Here is a 23,676-nt window from a genome sequence, read left to right as displayed (position 1 = left end):
ACATGGAATGGATTGGAAAAGATGGAGAAAGCGGGGCAATACGATCATCTTGATTGCATTCATCTTCCCAACCATGGATATTGGGAGGGTTTTCCAAAACTCGATATTGGTTTTGAGTTTCTCAATTTTACTTTGCCAGTTTAATCGGAGGAGCTCATTTGGGTTTTTGGTGACAGTCACACCTAAATATGTATAAGTTTTGTAGGATTTCTTAAATGTAATAGATTGTAAATATTCCTTCTCAACAGTTGCAGAGACTGGCATAAGTTCACTTTTCTCCCAGTTGATGGAGAATCCTGAGAGTTTGCCAAATTTATTAATGAGAGCCAGAAGAGGAGGTATTGATACCTAGGGTTGTGAAATGTACAGGAGGATATCGTCTGCATACAGCGAAAGATAGTGCTTATAGCCAAACATGTCAATGGGGGAGAATAAAGGGCTCTGTCTGATACTAGCAGCGAGCGGTTCAATGATGATTGCGAACAGAAAGGGGGAGAGGGGGCAACTCTGGCAGGTTCCGCAGTGTATTGCAAATGGAGGGGAGATATTTTGATTGGTGATAACTGATGCAGTCGGTCGTGAATAAATTATTTCAATCCATTTCATGAAGGAGGGTCCAAATCCAAACTTTTAAGCACGGACATCATATAGGGCCACTCTACTACTACTACTTGGCGTGCTGTGGATCAAGTGATATAACGACCGCCTCTCCTGAATGCTTGGCATATAATACGTTGAAAAGTCGGCGTAGATTGAAATACATATGTCGACCAGGCATAAAGCCAGTTTGATCTGGATGTATGATAGAACACATGCAATTCTTAAGTCTATTGGCCAGAACTTTACCAAGAATTTTGGTTTTGATGGGTAATAATGAAAATGGGCGATATGATGACACCCCCTGAGGGTCATGACCTGGCTTTGGAATTAGCGAGATATTAGCTTTGTATAAGGTAGGCGGCAAACCAGAGGTCAGCATCGTATGGTTGAACATCCGTAAGAGCAAAGGTGACAGCTTAGAGCCAAATTTTTTGAAAGATTCTACGTTAAAACCATCCGGACCTGGCGCCTTGTTATTGGGGAACGAAGAGATAACCTGTGTAATCTCATCCAGATTGCTACTTTTATCTAGCATATCGACTGAGTCCAATGACAGTTTGGGTAGGTATAAATTCTCAAAAAAATTAGCAAAAGTTTGAGAATCTAGGTCGCCCTGTGACCTGTAAACATTAGCATAGAAATCTGCAAAACATTCATTGATCTTCACTGGGTCCATATGCAAAGTACCTCTCTCAGATTTGATACAATGTATGGCTTTGGAAGCCTGCATTTGCCTCAGCTGGCAAGCTAATACCCTCTGACATTATAGAATTATATTCATACCGTAGAGCGGTTATTTTATTAAGCACTTCTATTTTACGTTCAGTTTTATATGAAGCTTCTAGCTTGGTCAATTGATCATCAATTTCAGTCAATCTTAGTTTAGATAGTTTAGTTTTTCTCAGCTATCTCATACGATATTATATGGCCCCTAAGGACAGCCTTCATGGCCTCCCACAGAGTGGAATCATCTACAGTACATCGCACTTATCGTTGGTGCTTAAATATGTTTCTATTTTTTTAGAGAGATAGGTACAAAACTCTTTATTTTTCAATAGTGCATTATTCAAACGCCAGCTATGTTCACCTCTCTTGTGGTTCAAGTCAAGACTTAACGAAACAGGAGCGTGATCTGATTTTAGTATATTGTGGTAGGTGCAGTCGATTACTGACTGTAACAGTTTAGAATCCACCAAAAAGAAATCAATCCTAGAGTAGAATTTATGTACTGTGGAAAAAAAGGAAAAATCCTTTGTGGTGGGATGAAGAAGCCTCCAGATATCTACCAGGTTATAAGACTGCATAAGATCATTAAGTGTGCCACTGTTTCTACATGTACTAGTACTGGTTTGGGAGTGCTGTCGATCAAGAATGGGATCCAGAACATAGTTGAAATCGCCAACCCATAATTACACTTGAATCCGCTAAATTTGGCAAAGCCTTGCAGAGGTTCTGAAAAAAAAGCGGGTCATCAAAATTTGGCCCATAAACATTTACTAATATTAACGGTATGGCGTTCAGAGTCCTACTGACTATCACATACCTACCCCTCTGGTCTGAAATGGTTTGATAATGGATAAATGGTATATTTTTTCTTATCATAATTGATAATTATCTAGATTTTGTACTGAAGTTTGATTGATAAACCTGGGAGGCCCACGAGGGACAAAGTATTTTTGCTGCTGTTTTTTTTATGTGCGTCTCCTAAAGATTGAGTGCACGTAAATGCGCATACACCTTCCCTCTTTTCAGTGGGCTGTTCATCCCTCTTACATTCCAGCTAGTTATTTTAACTTTTACATTGCTGTGTCCATGTAGATCGGCCAACATAAACCATATGTACAATAAAATGAAAATAAAAACATTTTGCATGACTGTGACAATGTGTACTCAATAAATGCGAACTGACAGATGAGCTGATAAAACACCCCATAAAGAACACAAAAACCTTCCCTAAGAACACAGGAGCAGTGCTTTCATACCCCTAACTTTAAGTCAAAACTAGACTTAGAGACCAGCTGGTGGCTCAGACTAGCGGTATAACTATCTATCTCTCTCCAAACAGGGGAGAAACCCCGCTTCACATACAAAAAAGCTTTTCTTATAAGCGCCTACCAGATGGTAACAAATAGCAAAAGGCTTTTAATTTCCTTTCCTTTTCTAACAACAAACAGTTGATAGATAAATAATAACAATAATAATAACAATAATAACAATAACCATAATAATAACTCCTTCATTCCTTTTTTTTTTTGGTCTTGTACATGTTTAATCAATTATCTATTTCCTCGCACAGTACTTGACATTTCATCACACTGTGTGGCTGCTACTTTCACTGAAATAGTCACCTCACTGGGGGCGTTAGAGGTGTGCTATTCACGGACAACCAGGGCCCAGTATTTCAATCCTGAAGATCAGGATCCTGCTCTGGTAATCCAATCTTCCCGTGAATCCAGATAAAAGGCTCAGAGGTGGATTTCACTTAGACTGACAAAGTCTCAGCTCCACTTATCCTAGATATTGTTACTCAAGGTGTTCATTACACTTAATCTAAAGTGTTAGTGTTTTACTTTTAACAAATAATTAAAGTAGCCTCATTGTAAGAATTTTAAAACATAGTAAAATATTTTTGACCACCTATGAGATGTGTGCATTCAGTGTGTTTATATCATGCTGCATATATTGGAGCACTTTACAAGAATTTAAGGTATATTTTCATTGTTCTGATTAAATGAAGACAAATTTGACTTCAGTCAGAAGCTTAAAAATGCATTTCTAAAATGTTTGGAAATAGCTTAAATGTGATTTTGAAACATGCAGCGATGTATTTCAGTGTTTGTGTACAAACTGATTATTTTACTTCATCAAATCAGATGCTATTTTGCTATAAATGACCATAATTATGTTTAGTGAGAGCCTTCTATGTAAGGGAGAAATTAGATATAAATGTTTCTAATTGTGTCACTGACCAAGCTATATACCATGAAAGTAATAGTTTCAAGCACTTTATACAAAATCCAATAACTTAATCTTAAATGTACAGTTAACGCGTTTCCAAGGATTTCCAGTGGTTGTCCTTAATAGCTGAGTGGTCTATGGCTGTGAGTGGACTCTGAAAGTAGAAGACAGAAAAGCTGTATGAGTATATCTTTATCACAAAAGCATGACATCATCACTCTGACACTTCTGAATGAACCCTAGAGGGGTAACGGGACAGGCTGGTGTTAGTTTAAAGAGTTAAGGTATTGTGTACTTCCGACTACCTCGCTAGCTGCTTGACACACAAGTCAATGGCTCAATCAGAGATCTCTACGGCCTGGTTTGAATTTGGTGACAACTCAAGAAGTTGGCTTGCATGATATGTTGGTTGTCGTTCGTATAAACTTTTGACCTGAAGTCGTGCTCCTTTCGTGAGGTAGTCTGCTATGTTTCGATCCAGAGGCGGGGACGGGAGATTTGGACATCCGTATCCAGGCAGGTCGGGATCACGGTGATCCACATGGTGATCCACCCTGCCAATGTTTTGAAATACTCAGATAAAGTCAGCAGGATTACGTTGATTTAGACTGAGAAGAGGAGGATTTCATTGTCCGTATTTTTCTGATCCAGATTACAAGTTTTGAAATACTGGGCCCAGGGTATCCACTCCGAGCTATAACTACTTTGACACAGTTCATTCCGGTGTTTGGGATACCAAAAATTTCTCAGAGCCATCAAGGCTCGAATTCCACGTCCTGCATGGTTGCCAAAATCCTCCAGCAGCTTCACATTAAGCATAGTAAAGCTTCGGCTTATCATGCGCAATCACAGGGCGCCTAGAGCGTTTCCATCAAACGCGTAAATCTTTACTGCGCTCTTATTGTACTGTGGTTACTTTCTCCAGCATTCAACACTTCACACATCATACTCCACTGCACACATGACTGTCCCTTCACATTACATTTCATACATACTTTTGGTTTATTTTTATTAAGTTAAGTTATTAAGTTATTAGTTATTAAGTTTACCTTATTAAGTTAAATGATTTACTAATAAATTAATTTTGATTTGTTATTTCATGTGTGGACTCCCTTTTTGCCACTAACTGGCCCAGTTTGTGACACTATCTAATGAATGACTGCCTTCCTTAGAGAATGTCACAGTGTTGCCACAAAGAAATAGTTTTACCATGTTCATAAATCAGTGCAGAATATAAAACCACAGGCGAACTGTTAACAAAACGTCCACGTCAGCTTTATTTAGTTTGATTTCTACATTAAATTTTTGCTTGTGATCATGGTAGATTGTGATAATACACTATCCTCTGTATTATATCTTATCCTTTAGTGTGCTGTTTGTCAAAATAACAGCAAACTCCTGTTCAAAAGGTAAATAGTTTCTGGTGCACTATCATCTTCATCTGTTTAACATTCATTCTGTAAACTGAACGTGGCTTAATGTAATGTAAGCTATTGGCAAAAATCATCAGCATTTCACCTATTACCTCTATCCCTGTGCTCCTGCCTGGCTCCCCCAGTCAAGATGTTCTGGACTGGCTATTGTTTAAACTAACATTAACATTAGTCCAGGACCACTAAACCGTGTCATGGAATATATTTAATATTATATAATAGTATATCCTGAAGGTGTGAACACATACTGCCATCAACACTACACTACAGTTCACTATTGTACTATTTAAACTACATTAACTGACTTTTTTTTTTTTTGACACATCATCACCTTTTAAGTTGAAATTGCAGACCTGTTAGTGCACATCCAGCAGAATATGAAGCAACATTAGCATTCAAGTCAAATACTTTCCTTTTAACTCTGCACATGTGGAAATATTTGTCTCTTTAGCTTCTTAATGCTCCACAATATTCACCAACTTGTCACTAATTTTCTCTGTCAGCAGTGTGGCACTAAACAGATACACACACATGTATTTTTGGAGCGTTTTTGTTGCATACATTTAAGCACAAATTTCTTTGAGACAGACCACATGTCATAGTCTAGTGGTGGCTTTTCCTCATTTCCTGTCATTCCTCTGTTTTCCCCTGCCCTTTTGTGTTTGTCTCGTCTCCCTGAGTGACCATCATCACAGCTGCCAATCTGTCTCACCTGCAACTAATCCACTAATCAACTCATCAGTATATCTACCCCGGCTCTTCATCCAGTCTTTGCCAGATCGTTGTGTCACCCACAGGCCTCTTTTGGAAGTTTGGAAGCTTTCTTTGCTCTTAAGCAGTCTCTTTGTGCACAGGACCATTACCACCACCACCTCCTCCTCCTGCCAGAAATCTGCCTGCCTGCCCTCTCCACCTACTTCTCCCCTGGCAGCCCAGATTGCCTGTCCTCTACCATCTCACGATTCCCCTGCTTCAGCTCTGCCATTTCCTCCTTGTCGGCCAGTCCCAGTTCCTGACCTCCATCTAATATAACCCCTGTTTGAAACACAGCCGCAGACTTGGCTGTGTTTCAAACAGGGGTTATTTTGGGTCTAATCTGCAGCAACATAACACTACATGGGTGTTATGTATTTCAGCAGTTATGGTAATGGTACAAGATGCTGTGTTTAAGTAGCACAAATATGTGCTTACACAAATGACACAGATGTGTTGAGGACAACCGTCTGTTCTTGGAAGGAGGAGGATTGCAAAGCAGACAAACAGGACAAGAAAAAAAGAGACAAAACGCTGCCATCAGCTGGTCCACTGATTTTATTTTATTTTATTTTTTTATCCTATTTTATTTTAAATGCAATCCACAAAGCTACATTTTAAAGTTTATTTCCAGAACAAGCACAATATTTTGAGTATTTTTTTTTTTCAGTGTGCATGTCTGTGTTCAGACTGGATTTTCACATATTTTCAGAAAAACAAAACAAAATCACAGACAAGACAGTTACAGATTTAATTACAGATCAAAGAAAAACACCCAAGTCTTCAGTACATCTAATCCAATACACACTGGCTTGTGTTAAAACATTTTGTTGTATATGACACTGAGTTCAGTTCGGAGTTTCTTGAAAGACGGCCTGTTTCGGGGTTCGTAGTGCCAGCAGCTATTCATTATCCTGGAGATTTCCACAGGGCAGCTGTGTGGAGCAGGCATGCGGTATCCTGAAACACATCAGTCAAAAGAGGGATAAAGATACTCTTGGCACTCTACATATTTTCTTCAGAAAAGCACAATGTAGGATGTTTTTCTGGGGTTTTTTTTCTTTACCTCTCTCCACCTCATCTCGTGTCTGTTGGTTGGTCATGCTTGTGTAGGGCGTCATTCCCAGGGAGAAGGTCTCCCACAGTAAGACACCAAAGCTCCAGACATCGCTCTCTGTGGTATAACGACCTTCAAAAGAACAGCAGGGGGCAGTATTGACAAAGGCACAGGCACAGGTCTGTTGTCAGTTTTAATGAACTCTTGGCTAAGAGTCAGGAGAAATGTTTCTGGTTGTGACTGGAGCAGAGGCAGTTCTGGCATACCATAGTTCAAGGCTTCAGGAGCTGTCCATTTGACAGGGATCTGTCTGAGGCCGCCCTCTGTAGAGTAGACACCATCATCTTGCTGCCGGGACATCCCAAAATCACTGATCTTCACCAAGTTGCCCTCTGCAACCAGACAGTTTCTTGCTGCCAGGTCTCTTTAAAATAAGACAACAGCACAGAGGGAGAAAGATGTAAGAGGGATGTATGCAGAGGCTGATGAAAACTGGATACAAAAGATACAAAAATATCACGCTCTGTATGAAAATAGTGAGAAAAACAGACAGGGCTAAAAGGAGGGAGAGAACAGGCGTTCTTGTCATGTCTCTGGTGTTGCGTGTGAAGCAGTTTGACATGTAGCGTTACAGGCTGAACAGCTACCAGCAGTCTGCTCTGATCCATCCCTGCTGGGCAAATTGTACAGAGCTCCTGTAATGAGCCGGGTGTCACAACCTCATGTCTTCTCCAGAGCATCGACACCCTCCACTGATGCCTAACCCAAAGCACAGCAATCACTCCCACTCAACAACAGACGCCTTAAAACACTACAAACACCAGGCGTACAATACCACCATTTACAGGATTTTCAGGCGTACTTATTCTTGCTATATATTCGGATCTCAATTTTGAATTAAATTTCTTTTAACAAAAGCTTGTTTTTGTTACCTTTTGGCTACATACAAACATACAAAACACCATATGTGATTTTTATCACAAGTTCCAGCTCAGAGGCTATGTCTGTGCAGCTACAGTCAGTTTGACACCTATTTTTTTTCCTTCCTCATACAGCTGATTTTAAAATGGTATTACCAGTGTGCAAGAGTGTACAAGGTTTTAACACTTCTATATTAAGCTGACTGCCTCTTTTATACTACCAACCTTTACTTTAGGGAAAAAACAAAGGACTACAGAGAGGGAACCTTTTGTGGACCAAAATAACGTGTCTATTAATGTCTGTATGGACATTCTGTTATGAAACAATTTTCAGTCAGCTGTTTGACAGCTACATTAGCATATGAGGAAGTAGTAAGTGTTGGTTTACAGTTTCTGTAAATGAAGTGAATGTCAGGGAAGTAATCTGGCTGCAGCTTGTACCACCGTAGTTTATATGACAGCTACAGCGCACTTTATGTAAAATGAACACATTTTAATATTCAGATAATTACTTTTCACTGGAACCATTTTTGTCAAACACACTGCTATGCTGTGTTATATATGTTTCCTCATGGTGGCTTTGTCTGTAGACAAAGTGCACTGTCCAGTGTTTTTTTTTTTTTTTTGGTTTGTTCTCCAATCATGACAACCTGAAACACTTTACTTCAAAGTATTGTTTACCACAAAGAGATTTTTGCTTATCCAGAACGTGACCGTTACACCCACACTGAACGAAATCATATGAGCCGTTCTCTCAAACTGGAAGTGGGACGTTGGCTACTTCCCCAGGAAGAATGGCAGATCAATGCAGTCAGATCACATTTGTGCATTGTTTGTTGGACATATATAATCTACCTACACACAAAGGAGATGCTGAATCAATGCATTTTAAAATGAATATTTTATTAATTTTTACATTTTTACATGATGACTGATAATGCATTTAAAGGTTTTAGGGGGCTTGTTGTCAGACATGCATATAACATGTCATGGAAAAAATGAATTACACCATAATATCCCTGCCCATTACTGGTGAATTGCTGTAGCTGTTTTAGTTTCCTATTAACTAGACAGTCATAACAGCTCTGTGCGAGCATTTGCATTTTGCTAACAGTCATTTAGCAAATTCGTTGATCAATGAGTCAATCAATGAATGATCAATGAGTTAAAAAAGTTTATACCACATATTTGTGTCATATAATCCCATTTTAACTGTCTACAAACCATTGCTCTTTAGTGAAATAGTTTGACAAAAGTGGAGATTACCTGAACCATCGAGTGGTACAACACAGTTAGTAAGCTACAATAATTTCCTCCATTTTTAGGCTGTCATGCTGTGTCTCATTTTGCGTACTTGCACTTTCTTTTGTGAGTTCCTGTGTAGTTCACAACGTCAGTTATGAAAAAATGCAGTGTACTGTGAGTATCCAGATATTGCACTCATAAGGGTAAAAAAGTTAAGTGTGAAACGTTGGACACTACGCTATGTAGAAAGGAAGGGAGCCCCTGTATTGTGAAAATGGTGGGTGCTAGAGCTGAAGCGGTTGCAGTTAATACCGCAATAAACAAATATGTTGTGTATGTTTTAGATTTAGATTATGGCAGTCAAATGTTGGTGCTGTGCACAGTTGCAGTTCGGCAAAGAAGAAGATAAAAGACTGTTAAAAAGTTTTTTTTCTAGTAAGTGCCCATATTCAAATTGAGACAACCCTACCCTGCCCAAATGAGCACACTACACCAGGAAGTACATAGCACACACAATCTACAGTGTAGCATAAGTATCCAAATTGAGACATCAGGCTATTCTACATTGTACTGTCAAGATGGCTTAGTATTAAAGTTTAGAGCTCTCTCATCTGCAGGCTTTAGATTTTCTATAGATGGTTAAATCCTTAATGTTAGTGTCTTTAATTTAAATGATAGAAAATCACAAACGTACCTGTTCTTGATTTAATGATTTTAATTATTGTCCCTACCAAGGGGGCTCTGATAGACAGACAGACAGACAGACAGACAGACAGACAGACAGACAGAGTGAGTCACCTGTGGATACACTTCTTGCTCTCCAGGTACTCCATGCCAGATGCTACATTTTCTGTCATTTTGACCAACAACTTAGGCTTCAGACTGGGACCCTCATGCCGCAAGAAGGACAGAAAATCACCACCTTGAAATGTGTAGACACACAGAGTATATGAAGAGTGATGATGGAGGAACAAAGTGTGGAAGCAATAATGGTACAATAAAGCTCAAAGCTGTTGGTTAAACAAGCTGAGCGATATAACGTCCAACAAGGCATATTTACCTTGAATGAGCTCCATGATGATGTAGATGGGCTGTTTCTGAGTGCACACTCCTATCAGCTTCACAATGTTAGGATGGTTGTACTGCTTCAGGATTCTATGAGAGAGGAGTACAGAGTGGGGTCAGTGTGTGTGTGTGTGTGTGTGTGTGTGTGTGTGTGTGTGTGTACTAACCGGGCTTCCATCAGGAACTTGCTTTTGTGCTCCGGGGCCAGGTTCTCTTTACAGGATTTTACTGCTACAGGAGTGTTATCAGAGCGTAAATGACCACTGTACACTTCTCCAAAGTTACCCTGTGTAGTGCAGACATCAACATGGTCAGTTAGATTGACTAGTTTCTTTGATAACTGTTATCATGTGTGCTCACATTTATGATGACAGTGGTAATGGGAGATAAGCATGTTCATTAATTCTATCCAGTTTGAAGTATTTAACTATGGAAATAAATGGAAATCAAAAGGCAAGGCAGCACTGTGTTAAGTGTCCTTTAAAAATGTCCTTCAAACAACGTTTTGGTTAAATTGGCCGTAAAGTTAAATTTGAAAGATGGATTTGCACTTTTCAGAGCCTATTTTAATACAATATTCACATGGTAACATGCACATTTAAACCAGTAATGAAGGGGTGGCCTCTTGTTCTGTCTGCTCACAGGCAATAAAAGTAAATACTGTAAGTATGTCTTCCTTGCCATTTGACCAAACTTAAGTTTCATGCAAATATATTCACATATCTGAGTCAGAGTCAGAGCAACACATGGTGACAATACTCATGGCTAATTCTGTTAATAAGCGTAACAAAATGCAATGAATAAAAAAATATTATTATGCTTTTCCTCGCTTAACACTACGTTTCTGTCAACAGATGTTAAGTTTACCCACCCGTCCAATGAGGTTTCCCAAGATAATATCATCGTGTTCCAGGACCCACTTGTCCTAAAAGGGGTTAAAAATAAACAATGAGACACACAAAGTAGTGCCGTTTTAAACTGTGAAACGAGCAAGGCAGGAGAGGAAAGAAAGGAGGAGAGAATTTAAATAAAAATCAACAGAGAGTAAGTTTGGATTTGCATATGTGCTCATCTGTGACAACTATCGAAGCACTTTAACAGGAATTAATTTGTTAAAGTGACAACTATCGAAGCACTTTAACAGGAATTAATTTGTTAAAATAGTGTGTTATAAAGGATAATACACATACAAAAGAAGGGAGGCAAAGGAAAGAGTACGTTTGTGTGTACCTTTACTACAGGTCTCTTCAGCATTATGTCAGACTTCTTGGTGATGTGTTGTCGTGATGATAGTAGATGATGGATCAGCTGTGGGATACTGTGGAAGCTGTCTCCATCCAGACGGTACATATTCTACTGACACACATGGAAAAGCATTTACACAAGTGAGCTGATGTGCAAACACACAGGAAGGAAAGGAGAAAACCTTCATGACATAATGACAAAAACATACAATGACAAAATAGCTTTTTAAACGATTGTTTAAATAGATTGTGGAAGTGTTTTGTTCTGTTCAGCAGATTTACTTACATCCATGTTCTGAATGAGAAAATGCTTGCAGGCTCCATCCCAAAGCACAGAGAGCACATAACCCTGCTTCTCGTGACTCTTCCTCACCAAGAAGTCTCCATCATTCTTCAACAGCTGCTGGACTTCAAGTCTGGGGATGGCTCCGTGGTACCAGTCCTGCTGCCCCAAAGGACGATCCACCTCCTGCACAGTGTTAAGGCCCGGAAGCACCTGAAGGCAGGAAGAGAGGAAAAGCAGAATCTTTAAAGCTGAGAATAATGAAACAATAACAGAACAAATAAAAAAACAACACTAAGAAGTGATGGATGGTGGATTTTAGGGTGATTCTGCAGAGATTATCTGGTTATACTTCAAAGAAGAGTCTGTAATACTTTAAAGTCTAACTCAGCCAGCTTCAATGCCTCCAGTGTAGCACAGAGTTGGGAGTTGGAGAGTGAGAAGTACTTCACACTTAAAGAAAACAGCGAATAATTTAGGCTTGAAGTTTGGAGAATTGTTGACAGCAAAATATTATTTGCTGAAGATGTTCTGGTACAACTGATGTTTCTGACAGATAAAAAACTGAAAGACTGACTGCACAAGACCTTTTCCTGTTGAGAGTATGTGTGCAGGACAGCTGTGCTATGGCTGCCTGCATGCTATCATCTGTCATCAATGACAAAACAATGAAATGTAAACTGCCTGCCTGAGAAGTAAACTTAGTTTTAGGTCAAGCAGAATTTGGAAAGGAGTAACTTGACCGACAAAGCTGACCTCAATAAGTCCAATGATGCCTTCAGGAGCACGAGACCCCAAAGAAAGATAATGTTCTTGAATGAACTCAGACGCACAGTGGATACACTTTCTAACTCTGTCACTTTCTTCAAAACATGATGAATTGTTTGTTGTGTGGTGGGAGGTTTGTGCCTACAAAAACAGGCACTGCAATAGAAGTCAAGGACAGGGGAAGTGGAAAAGTGAGGAAGGGAAGTGTCCTTCACATGGAACAAGTGTCCTCCAATGACACCCTGACAAATAGATATTATTTAGTGTGTACAGTATGATGCCAAACAGGTCAGTATGAGCTCTTGTACTCTCTCTATCATTGTTTTGTATCTAATCGACTGTAATTCAGTACCTACCTCATATTTGGATTTAAATAGGCCACTCAGATTGTTTAAAATCCCGTCCATGAGGAGTTTGGTGGAGGTTTGGCCGTGATCCTGAAAAAAGGAGATCAAGAGGAAATTATGTTGGTCAGTAAACATGTAAAAAAAAAAACAAAAAAAAAAACACACATATACACACACAAAACTGTCTGCATCCAACATAAAATGCCCTCTCTTCCCTAATTTCTTTAATTTCTCTTACTATCATAATGAAAGCAAAAAATAGGCCCAGTTACAAATAGTTGTTTAGTGGTACAGAAAGCAGGGCTATGATTATGGATTAACTTTGAAATGGTTGATGAATGGTTAATATGAATAGCTGCTATAAAAAACAAAGATGTGGACCTGAGTAACTTTCGTGTCACAAATTTGGTGCGTTTGGAATCAAACACTAAAAGTCTACAAAAGTAGTCAAGACCACCTAAACCAAGACCAAGTCAAGACCAAGACCAGACAGTAAATAGCCTACTTTTAACAAAAAAATGCACAAGCACATTTAGTGATGTTTCACACAGGACTTCACACAGACCATCTATGAGATCCAGGGGCGTACTCCACCAAAGAATATGTTGTACATTTTAGTGTCTGGTGCACTTTGAGAACAAAATTGAGAGGCTTGATCTATGAGGAACTTTGTGCTCTTGTGAACAATTTTATTATGACACAGTCCCCGAGATTTTCTTTCATACATTTTCTTGTCTGAATACTTTATGGTTAATATTAAAGGTGCTCCGATCAGGATTTTTCAGACCGATAACTGACCGCTGGCAGCTGTATCAGCCACAGTTCACAGCGTCTACTTATAGCCTATTATATATTTTTATTTATTTATTTTTAACCATTCATAACAACACATTAAATATTAAAATTAAGTAATGATATTGTGAATTGAAAACAGTTTATTTATCAGCAAGCAACATGTGCAACTCTATTACTGTAGAGACAACTGAAACCAGAGCAGCCTAAACCTGGTTATTAGAGAAACTGGATTTTAACAACAAAGCGTTTCCTGCAGAGGGACAGTGTAACAAGGGAGGAGGGTGTTATGTTTATTTATATCAGGTTATTAGTAGGAAGTTAGTTACAAAACTGAACTAGTTCACATCCATTTTTTTTTTTGAGCTGCCTCATAAAATACTGAGTTTGATTTGTTGGAAAAATTTTGCAGCTGTTGGCTTGTGGTCTTGTGGTCAAACCTCGACCTGAATTCTCCTGTCCTTTCTTTAGTTTTCTGTGCCACGCAGGTGTTTAGCCTCTAACTACAGACTGTAGAACAACTTTTTGAACTGTTTCTTTGCAGTTCTCACCACAACCTGTTTGACTCTCTTCAGCACTCTCTTCAGTGTCGCAAATTAAAAGTGAAACTTGTGTTTTGGCCGAAGTGTAAGCGTAAGTATTTTCAGTTAATAATTAATAATTCATTAATAATGTATGGGAAAAAATTATTAGGTGAATAACAGGAAACGCTGGTGATATCGCTGTAGTTGTGACTGGTCTTGAAAAAACAAGAAAAAATGCAGTCGATTCGAAGAGACAGAAACCATCAAAAAGTGATCTTGTAAAAATGACAACACTGATATTAAGTAAATATAATGTTATATACCATGTTCACTATCTGTGTTACCATGCTAATGTTTGCTATTTAGCAATAAACACAAAGTACAGCTGAGGCTAAAGGGAAATGTCATTTTGTTTCAAAACAGGCCTCATCCTCTCAGGATAATGAATATCTGTACAGAATCTAATATAGATAAATCTAATAGTTGTTGAGATATTTTAGAATAAAATAAAAACAGCCTTTGAATGTAATATCTTGAGATATTTTAGTCTGCACCAAAGTGCTGGACCGAACATCAGTCCAAACATTGCAATCTCTGGCGCCATGTAGCTAGTGACTCATACCCTGGCTTGTTTTTAGGATACATGCAACCCACAACCTCCTTTTTAAACCTGACTGAACTAATAATTATAGAAGCTAAAATAAAAAATACAAAGAAAAGAAAGATAAAACATACACTACTAGCGTTGGAAGAAAGTGAGACAGTGTCTGCATCCAACTTTAGAGCAGAGGGAGGTTCTTTTGAGCCGAGCTGGTCCAGTTTCTCCTTCAGATGAAGCCTCTGAACCTCCAGCTTGACTCTCATGCCCTGAGACAGAGCAACCTGCTGCCGGGACTCCTCCATTGCATGTCTCTTGCTGAACTGATAGACCCTGCCAAAGTGAAGGGAGGTAAATTTAAACTTGTGTGGGACCTTTTCTGTGTCAGCAACAAAAACGGTTGTACAAGTCGATAATACGACACAAGAAGACAGTACAAGAGCACACAGACATCAATAAAGTGACTGTCTGTGCAAACAGGTTTGTAGATGCTTCCTATTGACTAATGCAATCGATAAGAAGGCTTCTCTAGCGACAGCTTAGCCAGCCTTCGTACTGGATTTTGAGCAAATAAGACCTGTAATGGCCCAAGAGTCCTGCTAGAGACATGAGCAACACTTAATTGATTTTGACTTGATTTTTTTAATTTTCTACTGAACAGTTTTGTTTGGACCAACATGTTACTGCTTGACTTTTCAAGAAGTGATGGTGAGTAGGAAGACAGACATGAGTGTGCTTAGTCTCAGACACAGGCGTTCACAGGAGGTCAACCTCATACAGCATGTCAGTGTTGATTCACAAAATGTTCCTTCAAAGTATAAACCAAAGGGCAACATATACTCCACTCACCTCACGAATACCACCAGCACCATATGTGCTTCCCAACTGCTTTTTAAAGGCATCAACTTTTTGCAAATAAACATTGTTTTCAGTTGTTCTCCAGGACCTTGTTAATGACTCGATCACTCCCACAGGACTGCAAACCTCTAACACCTTCAGACAGCTTCATCAACCAAGACAAATTAGGGAACAGAGCTCTATAACTCTTTTCATATTGCTGTATTATAATTTATAAGGCACTTACAGCCTCCTGAGACCACACTGGCTATTAGCTGCTGCCCAGCCAAGAGCATACTGAACTCTCCTGATGGGAAGGACTTCCCGCAGAGGCAAACTTTGTAATTTGTTTCCACAGCTATGAAATGGTGTGAGTTTTTATTTTGAAACCTCCTCTATAACCTCTGAATATAACATCAGAGCATCATTGATTCTCCCTTGAGTCTGTGGTCCGCCCACCTCTGGCCCTTCTTGACACCTTCCTGCTCTGCCTCCAGCTCCAGCTCCAGATGTTCGAGCGAGGTCTGCTGGGAGGCCAGAGTCCGCGCCAAATCCAGTAGTTCCTCCTCTACCGCAGTCAGTCTGGAAGAAGGAGACAGAAATAATGTAAGTAGAGGAAGTAACTTATGCAAAGCAGTCAGAAGAAACAGGAGGTTAATAAAAGGAGAAGGAAGTACTTGAGACTTTAAAAGAAAGGAAATTGGAGTTTAGTCATCTGGATGAGATTGTGCTGCTTGCTCTCACTTGTGTTGTATTGTCTCCAGCGTGAGGTCGTTCAGTTCGATCTCTCTGGGATTTAGCTGCTCAGTGTCCTCCAGAAGACTGCAATCAAAGTCTGCACAGGCAGGAATCTCCCCTACAGACCTCCAAACACAAAAACACAGTATCATTGCTCAGCAGCGTTATCTTTCATGACTGTATTGTTAACATCTGAGGTGACGCTTTTCCTCAGTCTACCTGTTCTGGTGGATGAAGCTCTCATATTCGCTGTGAGGATCAATTGCAGTTATAGCAGTAGACATCTCCCTGTGGATCCGCACAACTTCATGGTGGAGGAGAGTGGAGATATCGAAGTACTCCTGCAGGATCTCCTTTCTGGTTCAGAGGTCAGGAGGTGTAAAACAGAATTGAACAAAATAATGATGATCTTTTCAGTGATTTCAAGGAACATGTTTGTAAGTCTAATTCAAATGGTAAATGGACTGTATTTATATTTGTATTGTATTTGTATAACACAACACTGACAAATATATAAATATGACTTATTGTTCACTGTATGCAGTACAGTGAACAATAAGTCATATCTCAAGCAACAACACACAAGTTGTTCGAAGTATTGTTTTGGCATTAATTAAAACAAATAGCTGCTTGAAAGTTGAAACCAGCAGTTTGTGGAAAATGTTTAGACATTGATTTGTATTTAAAAGGAGAAAACTCCTGTGGTTTAGCTGATTATGTGTTTTTGAGGTTTGCATTCCTCTCATTTTTATTGTGTATGAATGGAAAACAGTCCACTAAATGCAAGTAGAAAGGCAGTACAAAGAATTACTGTAGTGTAAGTGATCTTACAGTATGAGCACCATCTCCTGCTGCAGAGTCTGCAGTGCACTGAGCAGTGCAGGCTGAATCTGACTGTAGTGGTGCTGATGGTAAACTTGAGCCGCTCGCACAGACAGTACATAATCATTATGCAGCTCGTAGAGTTTCAGTGAGGCCTTTATGTAACGTTCTTTAGCCTTGTCTCGTTCTTTATCTGCACACATGAAAGGGGCATTACGTCATGATGGAAATACACATATCAAATTACACGCAAGACAAAAGCAAAACCAGTCTGTCCCATCAGTGTGAAACTTTCTATTCTATTTAGAGAAGTGCACGATACCAGGATTCCCCACCTTTATTTGCCTCCTGGTACTTCCTCTTAGCCTGAGCTGCATCTTTCACTGCCTGTCTGTAGCTGCTCTTCAGCCTCTCCAGCTCTGTCTGGGTTACCTGAAACAGCACACATGCACACACAACAGCATTTGTTAACAGATGGAAAATAGATGTCACAAGGATGGGTTTTACTCAGAACTGGTATTTACGTGGTTAAAAGCAGTTACATGAGTGTGAAAACAGCATAACACAGGAAATGGACAGCGGACCGTTTCACTGCAGAGGAACACGAAAGGAGAGACCTACGAGGAAATGATCTGACCTTTGTTGTGTTGTTGGTGGCAGTACTTCAAAACTCTACCTGATAACATCTCTTGACATTGTTGTTCAGCTGCAGTCATGACTTGAAATCTAGCTATTGTGCAACCACACGGTGATGCACAAAAGATAAAGTCATATGAGCTCCGTCTGCACAGCAAAGTAAGAAAATTGAAATTAAAAAAACAGCCAGCTAGACGGCCAAACTATGACCCAATATGGATCACTGGAAATGAACACATCATTTGCCTGGTGTAATTGGGTAATAAAAATAGTGCAGAGCAGCCATCAGTTTGATCAAAATGCATTTGCACACACTATTTCCAGTCTATTGAACCTCATTTCATGTGACTTCTATCTATTTATAAAGCTGGCACTGCAATACTCATCTGCAGACAGAGATGATAGACTTGTGAAAAACAGGAAATAGATTTTAAGATAACACTTTCCTTATTAAGATTCATGACATATATGTGAATACTCTAAGACTATAACTGTTTAATATGTTTACTTTCATTTGAAATGACAGAACAGGTTGTGAGAATTAACACTGAACTCAAAAATACAAAAGTATTGATGATCATTTTTAAATATATAACTATTTAAAGATGCATAAAATGTAAACGTGTGTGAGAAAAGTGCGAGTTTACGCAGTTCAGTTTATCAGTTCTTGGACCACTGACAATTATCATCATCATTGATCTTCACATCAACATTATCTTTTTCTGAGAATAAGAGACATTTGCATTTTGCAAAATAGCCGGGCCGGTTTTTGCTATGGGCAATGTGGGCGACCGCAATCTATGTGAGCGCCCTGAAAAGAAAAAAAAAACTTGCCAGTTTTCTATACTTCTCATTTCCACGTCATGTTAGTGGAGTGGGCGCTCTCATTGTCACGTCAACTTACTGCTGAGAGTCATACAGGTTGTGTGTGTGTGTCAGAAGAGCCACAGGGAGGGGGGAGGGTGATAGACTGATCCCAGGCGGCAGGCCACACAACACAAACTGCTTCAAATAAATTGTATTTCATTCCTAGAATTAACATAGACCCATATACCTACATGTAATTAATTGGATTATGTGAAAAAAAAAAAAAAAAATCTGTTCAGTCATCTACGTGACCTCATGTGACTCCGGTTGAGTGACGGACGTCGGCAAAGGTATAGTGGTTAATGATGACGAGTGTTTATTAGATGACTGTATTTGGTCGTATTTAGTTTTGCTGAACTAGCAACTATTAGAATTGACATCATGTCATGCAACTAATTTCCCCCATAGGCAACCTAGTCTGGTTTTTGTTTGCAACACAACAAGTGGGGTTAGTTCGCCCAGGGCGTAAATGTAACCAGGACCGCCTCTGAAAATAGCAATGGTAATCAAAGTTCAACAACTAAAAGGTCAACAGCTACTTTAAGCAGTGAGCACTTTTGTAAGAGCTTCACCTTCCTCCTGGCATGATAATGTGTGTGTGTTAGTCACCAGGTATGCATTAATGAACTGATTTTATTGTTAACTGTAGTGCAAAGTATCACAGTTTTGTAACCTTGAAGGCTCGGCTACACCAAGTGTGTCTGTCACTTACAAACTGTAGCTGTGAATTCAAAGTTAGGCATTTAGCGCAACAAAGCATGAAATCCAGTATTGAGGTGTTTATGAATTTAACACAGCGTGTAATCCCTTCAAGGACATAGCACATGGACATTCTCAGTTTCCTACTTTCATTTTCACTAAAACTGCAAACAAACGTGCTCCTGTGGTTTTATACATTGGTAGTGTTGTGTTCTAAATTATTACATTATTGTGAAACTGTGCCCCCCCCCCAAGACTATAATGGTACCATCAAAATCTAGAATTATTGCATCCGTATTAGTCACAAACCTTGCTCAGTTCCTGCTTCAGCAGGTTCCACTGCTCGGAGTAGGTTTTGCGGAGCTGCTGTTTGTCTCTGATGAGCAGTGTCAGTTTGCTGATGGGACCATCCAGCAGATCCTCGGAGCATTTCTTCATCACCTGACTAAGACTGTCCGTCTGAGAGACCAGCACTCCCCAAGACTGACAGAGGGACAGAGTTCAGGAAGACACAAGAGAACGTGAATAAATAGAGCTCACTATGTTCTGTTTGTTTTTTCAAGATGTGAGCTGCGTCATAAAAATATTCAATAGATTTAAATAAAATTTGAGAATATCTGACGATGGAACAACAAACCTAATTTTTTTTGCATTGGAGGCCAGCATATATATATATATATATAATATATATATATATAATATATATATATATATAATATATATATATATGCTGATGTTTAAATATCTAGTTTTTGAGAACATCTTTACAAATTTAAATAATTAATCAAATTAATAGATTGTGACAAAAAAGGTTAAGGCCATGGGTCATGTACCCACTCTGGAAAATACAGATGTCTTTTCCAATTATGTTTAATGTAATGTGTAGTTTTTAAACTTCTGTAAATAGCAGCACCAGCACAGCATTAAATTCACAAGCTAATTTCTGATCTGGATACTGCATAAATCAACATTCTGCTTCATAAATTCTTTATATAGGAAGCATTTTTGTTTTATGATGTTGAACCTCATCTTGATTTTGAAAAAACAAATATGAAATAAACTGAAGTCACATTCTGTGCATTGTGTAGTTGCTGTCTCCCACTTGAATGAAAGAAGATCAGTTGATGTTTCAGGTGTATGAGTCCTCACCTTGTTGAGCTGGCTGATGTAGTCCAGTCCTGCACCGAGCTGAGGCCGGTCTAGCTTCTCCACTATGGCAGTCATGTGGTGCAGCTGCACTGAAAACTCACGCTCACTTTTAGCCCGCTGCCCCATCCACTTCTTCATGACCTCCATTAGGTGAAGCTCTGAGTCCAGCAGCCGCATGACAGCTGAATGTGCCTGGGGGCACCAAAGGTCCTCCCCAAAACCCATCTCTGAATATTTAGACTCTCCGTCTACAGCAGTTCGGTGTTCTCACAAGCAGGACACAAACCGAGTGTTGAGGTAGCTGCAAATGACCAACTTGTTAGTCCTCTGTGGTCACAGAGTGCTTTCATTTCCCTGTGAGAAAAAAGAAAAAAAGTCTGTGTGAGGCAGTACTTCCTCATGTCATATGTTTGAATGTACCTCTACTTGAAATTGTAATTCTGCTTTCATTTTAAAGTTGTTTCATGAAACAGAGCACTGAGCTTGAAATACATATTATAGAAACCAATGTTCATCTTTTTTAAAACAAGAATGTACATTTACTTACTTGTATTTACTACTGAAATGATTTATAGATATTGAGCGATAGCATTCAACTTTGAGCAACCTTCTCTACATGCTGTTTTGTCAAACGAGTTAACTGCTTATTGCTTGTTGACCACATCAGAGTGTGAAACCTGCTGATGGTGTTGAAAAAAATAAAACATCTTTTCATTTTTCTCTGTACCACAGTGTGAGACCAGTCTCGCTCCATTACTTGTATTTATGACATGGTTGCTATTGGGTACAACCTCTCCATTGTAAACTCATTGGCTTAATTACACCAGCCACACATCATCAAATATACTCATTACTATACACAAAAGGGAGAAGATGGAACAAAAATGTGTTAACAGTGCTGCGCAGCTCAGGCACGTTTCTACAGACCGCAGAGGAAATGTCTGCTTTTATACTTAGATACATGTTGCTCACTTGGATACCAAAAAGGGCCCAACATACACTGTGATGATATGCAACAGACAGCCATGCTTTACTGAGTGATGTTCAAAAGATTTTGCATAAAAAACATATGATGCTTTGACTTCTTACAAGATTAAGAGTCTAAGTTTATGTCCAAGCTACCGGCTCTGTGAGGCTACACTCTCTGTGAGCCATAATAGTGCTTTGAACTAAATGCAAAGCATGCTAACGTGCGTAGTAAGCAGTAAGTTTTTTTTTACCAAGTTCACCGTCCTAGTTTAGTATGTCAGCATGATAATCTGGATACAAAATTCAAAGAACAACTAAAATGAAATTTGTTCATAGACCAGAGTATCGGACAAAAAAAACAAAACAAAAAAAACAAACAAAAACAACAACTAAGTATTGACCTGGTGATGGCGATAGATGAAAAGTTAAGGGATCAGCAGTTGTTACATTTCACCCTGAGGCAGAAATGAATGTTGTTGCATCAAAAAAAATTTGAATTGAATAAATACAAATGAAACTATGAAATAATAATATGACTAAATTCTGGAAAATATATTAATCATTTATCGGTTTCTGTAATCATTTTAAAGATGTGTTAAAACTCATTGTGTCACGTTATTTTATCATTTTCAAAATGATGTTTTTTTTTTATATAATTTGATTACATATAGATTTGATTGATCAGTTCAATAATGGCAATTACAGTTTTATTTCATGTTAAGTCTTAATTAGTCTTAATTGTTTTTTAATTTCTAAGATTTTTTTTCTTTGGCTTTTAAACCTTTAATTGATAGAGCCAGCTGAAGAGTAACAGGAAGGTAGGGCCATATGCCGCCACAAGGCCTGATCCTTTGTACATGAGGACATGCTCTACCAGGGCGCCCCTTCAGTGTCACTCTTGAGTTGAGAAGTTGGAGGTGCTTTTTTTAGGAGCCCATTGTCCCAAAAGTCAAATTAGTTAAATCATTAATAGAAAAGAAATTTGTTAAAAATATCTTCTCTGAAAGACTCAAAGCTACAGTGCTTTACAAATGAGAGTTCATAAAAATGCCATCCACATTATTTTTTACACTTGATCGGTTCGGCTTAGGTGATTGCTTTGTTAGGTGGGTGATGGTCCTGTACATAGACATATATACACAGACGCCGCATTGAGTGGGTTGGTCGTTGGTCGCGATACGTAAACGGCGCCGCCATATTGGATCGGGCAGATCTGCCGGTAAACTAATACAAGGAAATGGACTGAACTTCATAAAGCGCCTTTCTACAAAGTTCTTTAAGTTAATGTCTCTTATACACCCATTCACACACACACTAATATATCTGGGAAACAAACAGGCACAAAAAACAACGTATGTAACTTTTAAAGTGATGATTATAAATGTTTACTCCTTATGTAAGCACCAAACCAACTTATGTATTTTTCTAATGCTAAGTGTTTACGGCTACTAATGTGTGTAACACTGTTACTGTGATGATAAATATTGAAATATTTATATTTAACATTTAATCAGTGTCTATAATAACCACATCCTGAAATATATATATGTGTGTGTGTGTGTGTGTGTGTGTGTATGTGTATGTATGTACACGTTAGTGCTCTTTATTCAGAAAACCCTCATGTCACATCTACATTTCAGGATCTGGTTATTATAGACACTGATTAAATGTTAAATATTTATCATCACAGTAACAGTGTTACACACATTAGTAGCCGTAAACACTCAGCATTAGAAAAATACATACATTGGTTTGGTGCTTACATAAGGAGTAAACATTTATAATCATCACTTTAAAAGTTACATACGTTGTTTTTGGTGCCTGTTTGTTTCCCAGATATATTAGTGTGTGTGTGAATGGGTGTATAAGAGACATTAACTTAAAGAACTTTGTAGAAAGGCGCTTTATGAAGTTCAGTCCATTTCCTTGTATTAGTTTACCGGCAGATCTGCCCGATCCAATATGGCGGCGACGTCGACGTACGATTCAGCGCTCAATGCGGCGTCTATGTATATATGTCTATGGTCCTGTATACCCAGTCAATGGCTGCAGTTTAACCAATGGACTTAAGGCCACAAATTTTGTGGTCCAGAGGGGGAGCAGACAGGGCTCTCCTTTGTCGCCAGTTTTGTTTGCGGAGGCTATTGAACGAGACCCTTTAATGACTGGATTCGATGTGTGCGAAAAATCACATAAAATTACATTATATGCAGACGATGTGTTGTTGTTCATGTAAACCCCTCTGTATCAGTCCCTTGTCTTATTATTGATTGATATTATTGATTATTTATCGGTTTGCTGCCTTTTCTGGAAATAAAGTTATTTTTTCCAAATCAGAGGCAAAAGGTAATTTACGTCAACCACCAGACAAT

At 38.8% G+C, this 23,676-nt stretch overlaps 1 protein-coding gene across 1 annotated transcript; it reads right to left on the bottom strand.

Moving 5' to 3' along the window:
• Window positions 1-6,424: 6,424 nt before the first annotated feature.
• Window positions 6,425-20,635, bottom strand: fes (FES proto-oncogene, tyrosine kinase). Its single transcript, XM_010741406.3, has 18 exons — window positions 20,336-20,635; window positions 19,496-19,669; window positions 17,320-17,416; window positions 16,994-17,177; window positions 16,382-16,519; window positions 16,169-16,288; window positions 15,884-16,006; window positions 14,725-14,920; window positions 12,683-12,763; window positions 11,562-11,771; window positions 11,262-11,384; window positions 10,903-10,956; window positions 10,199-10,317; window positions 10,027-10,121; window positions 9,765-9,888; window positions 7,068-7,225; window positions 6,811-6,933; window positions 6,425-6,704 (listed from the first exon to the last, which is right to left on the bottom strand). The coding sequence occupies exons 1-18, from the start codon at window positions 20,558-20,560 to the stop codon at window positions 6,562-6,564; spliced, it is 2,487 nt and encodes an 828-aa protein (XP_010739708.3). The 5' UTR covers window positions 20,561-20,635; the 3' UTR covers window positions 6,425-6,561.
• Window positions 20,636-23,676: the final 3,041 nt, after the last annotated feature.

The sequence above is a fragment of the Larimichthys crocea genome, chromosome VIII (assembly GCF_000972845.2).
Source record: "Larimichthys crocea isolate SSNF chromosome VIII, L_crocea_2.0, whole genome shotgun sequence".
Lineage (NCBI taxonomy): Eukaryota > Metazoa > Chordata > Actinopteri > Sciaenidae > Larimichthys > Larimichthys crocea.
Note: the sequence above shows the minus strand (reverse complement) of the source record. Positions and strands in the feature narration are given on the sequence as shown.

Coding starts and splice junctions, on each gene's coding strand:
- fes (XM_010741406.3), bottom strand. CDS start 20,560: ATGGGTTTTGGGGAGGACCTTTGGTGCCCCCAGGCACATTCAGCTGTC. Junction 10,957..11,261: donor TGAAGAGACCTGTAGTAAAG/GTACACACAAAC, acceptor AACCCCTTTTAG/GACAAGTGGGTCCTGGAACA. Junction 9,889..10,026: donor CATCATGGAGCTCATTCAAG/GTAAATATGCCT, acceptor ACACATTTCAAG/GTGGTGATTTTCTGTCCTTC.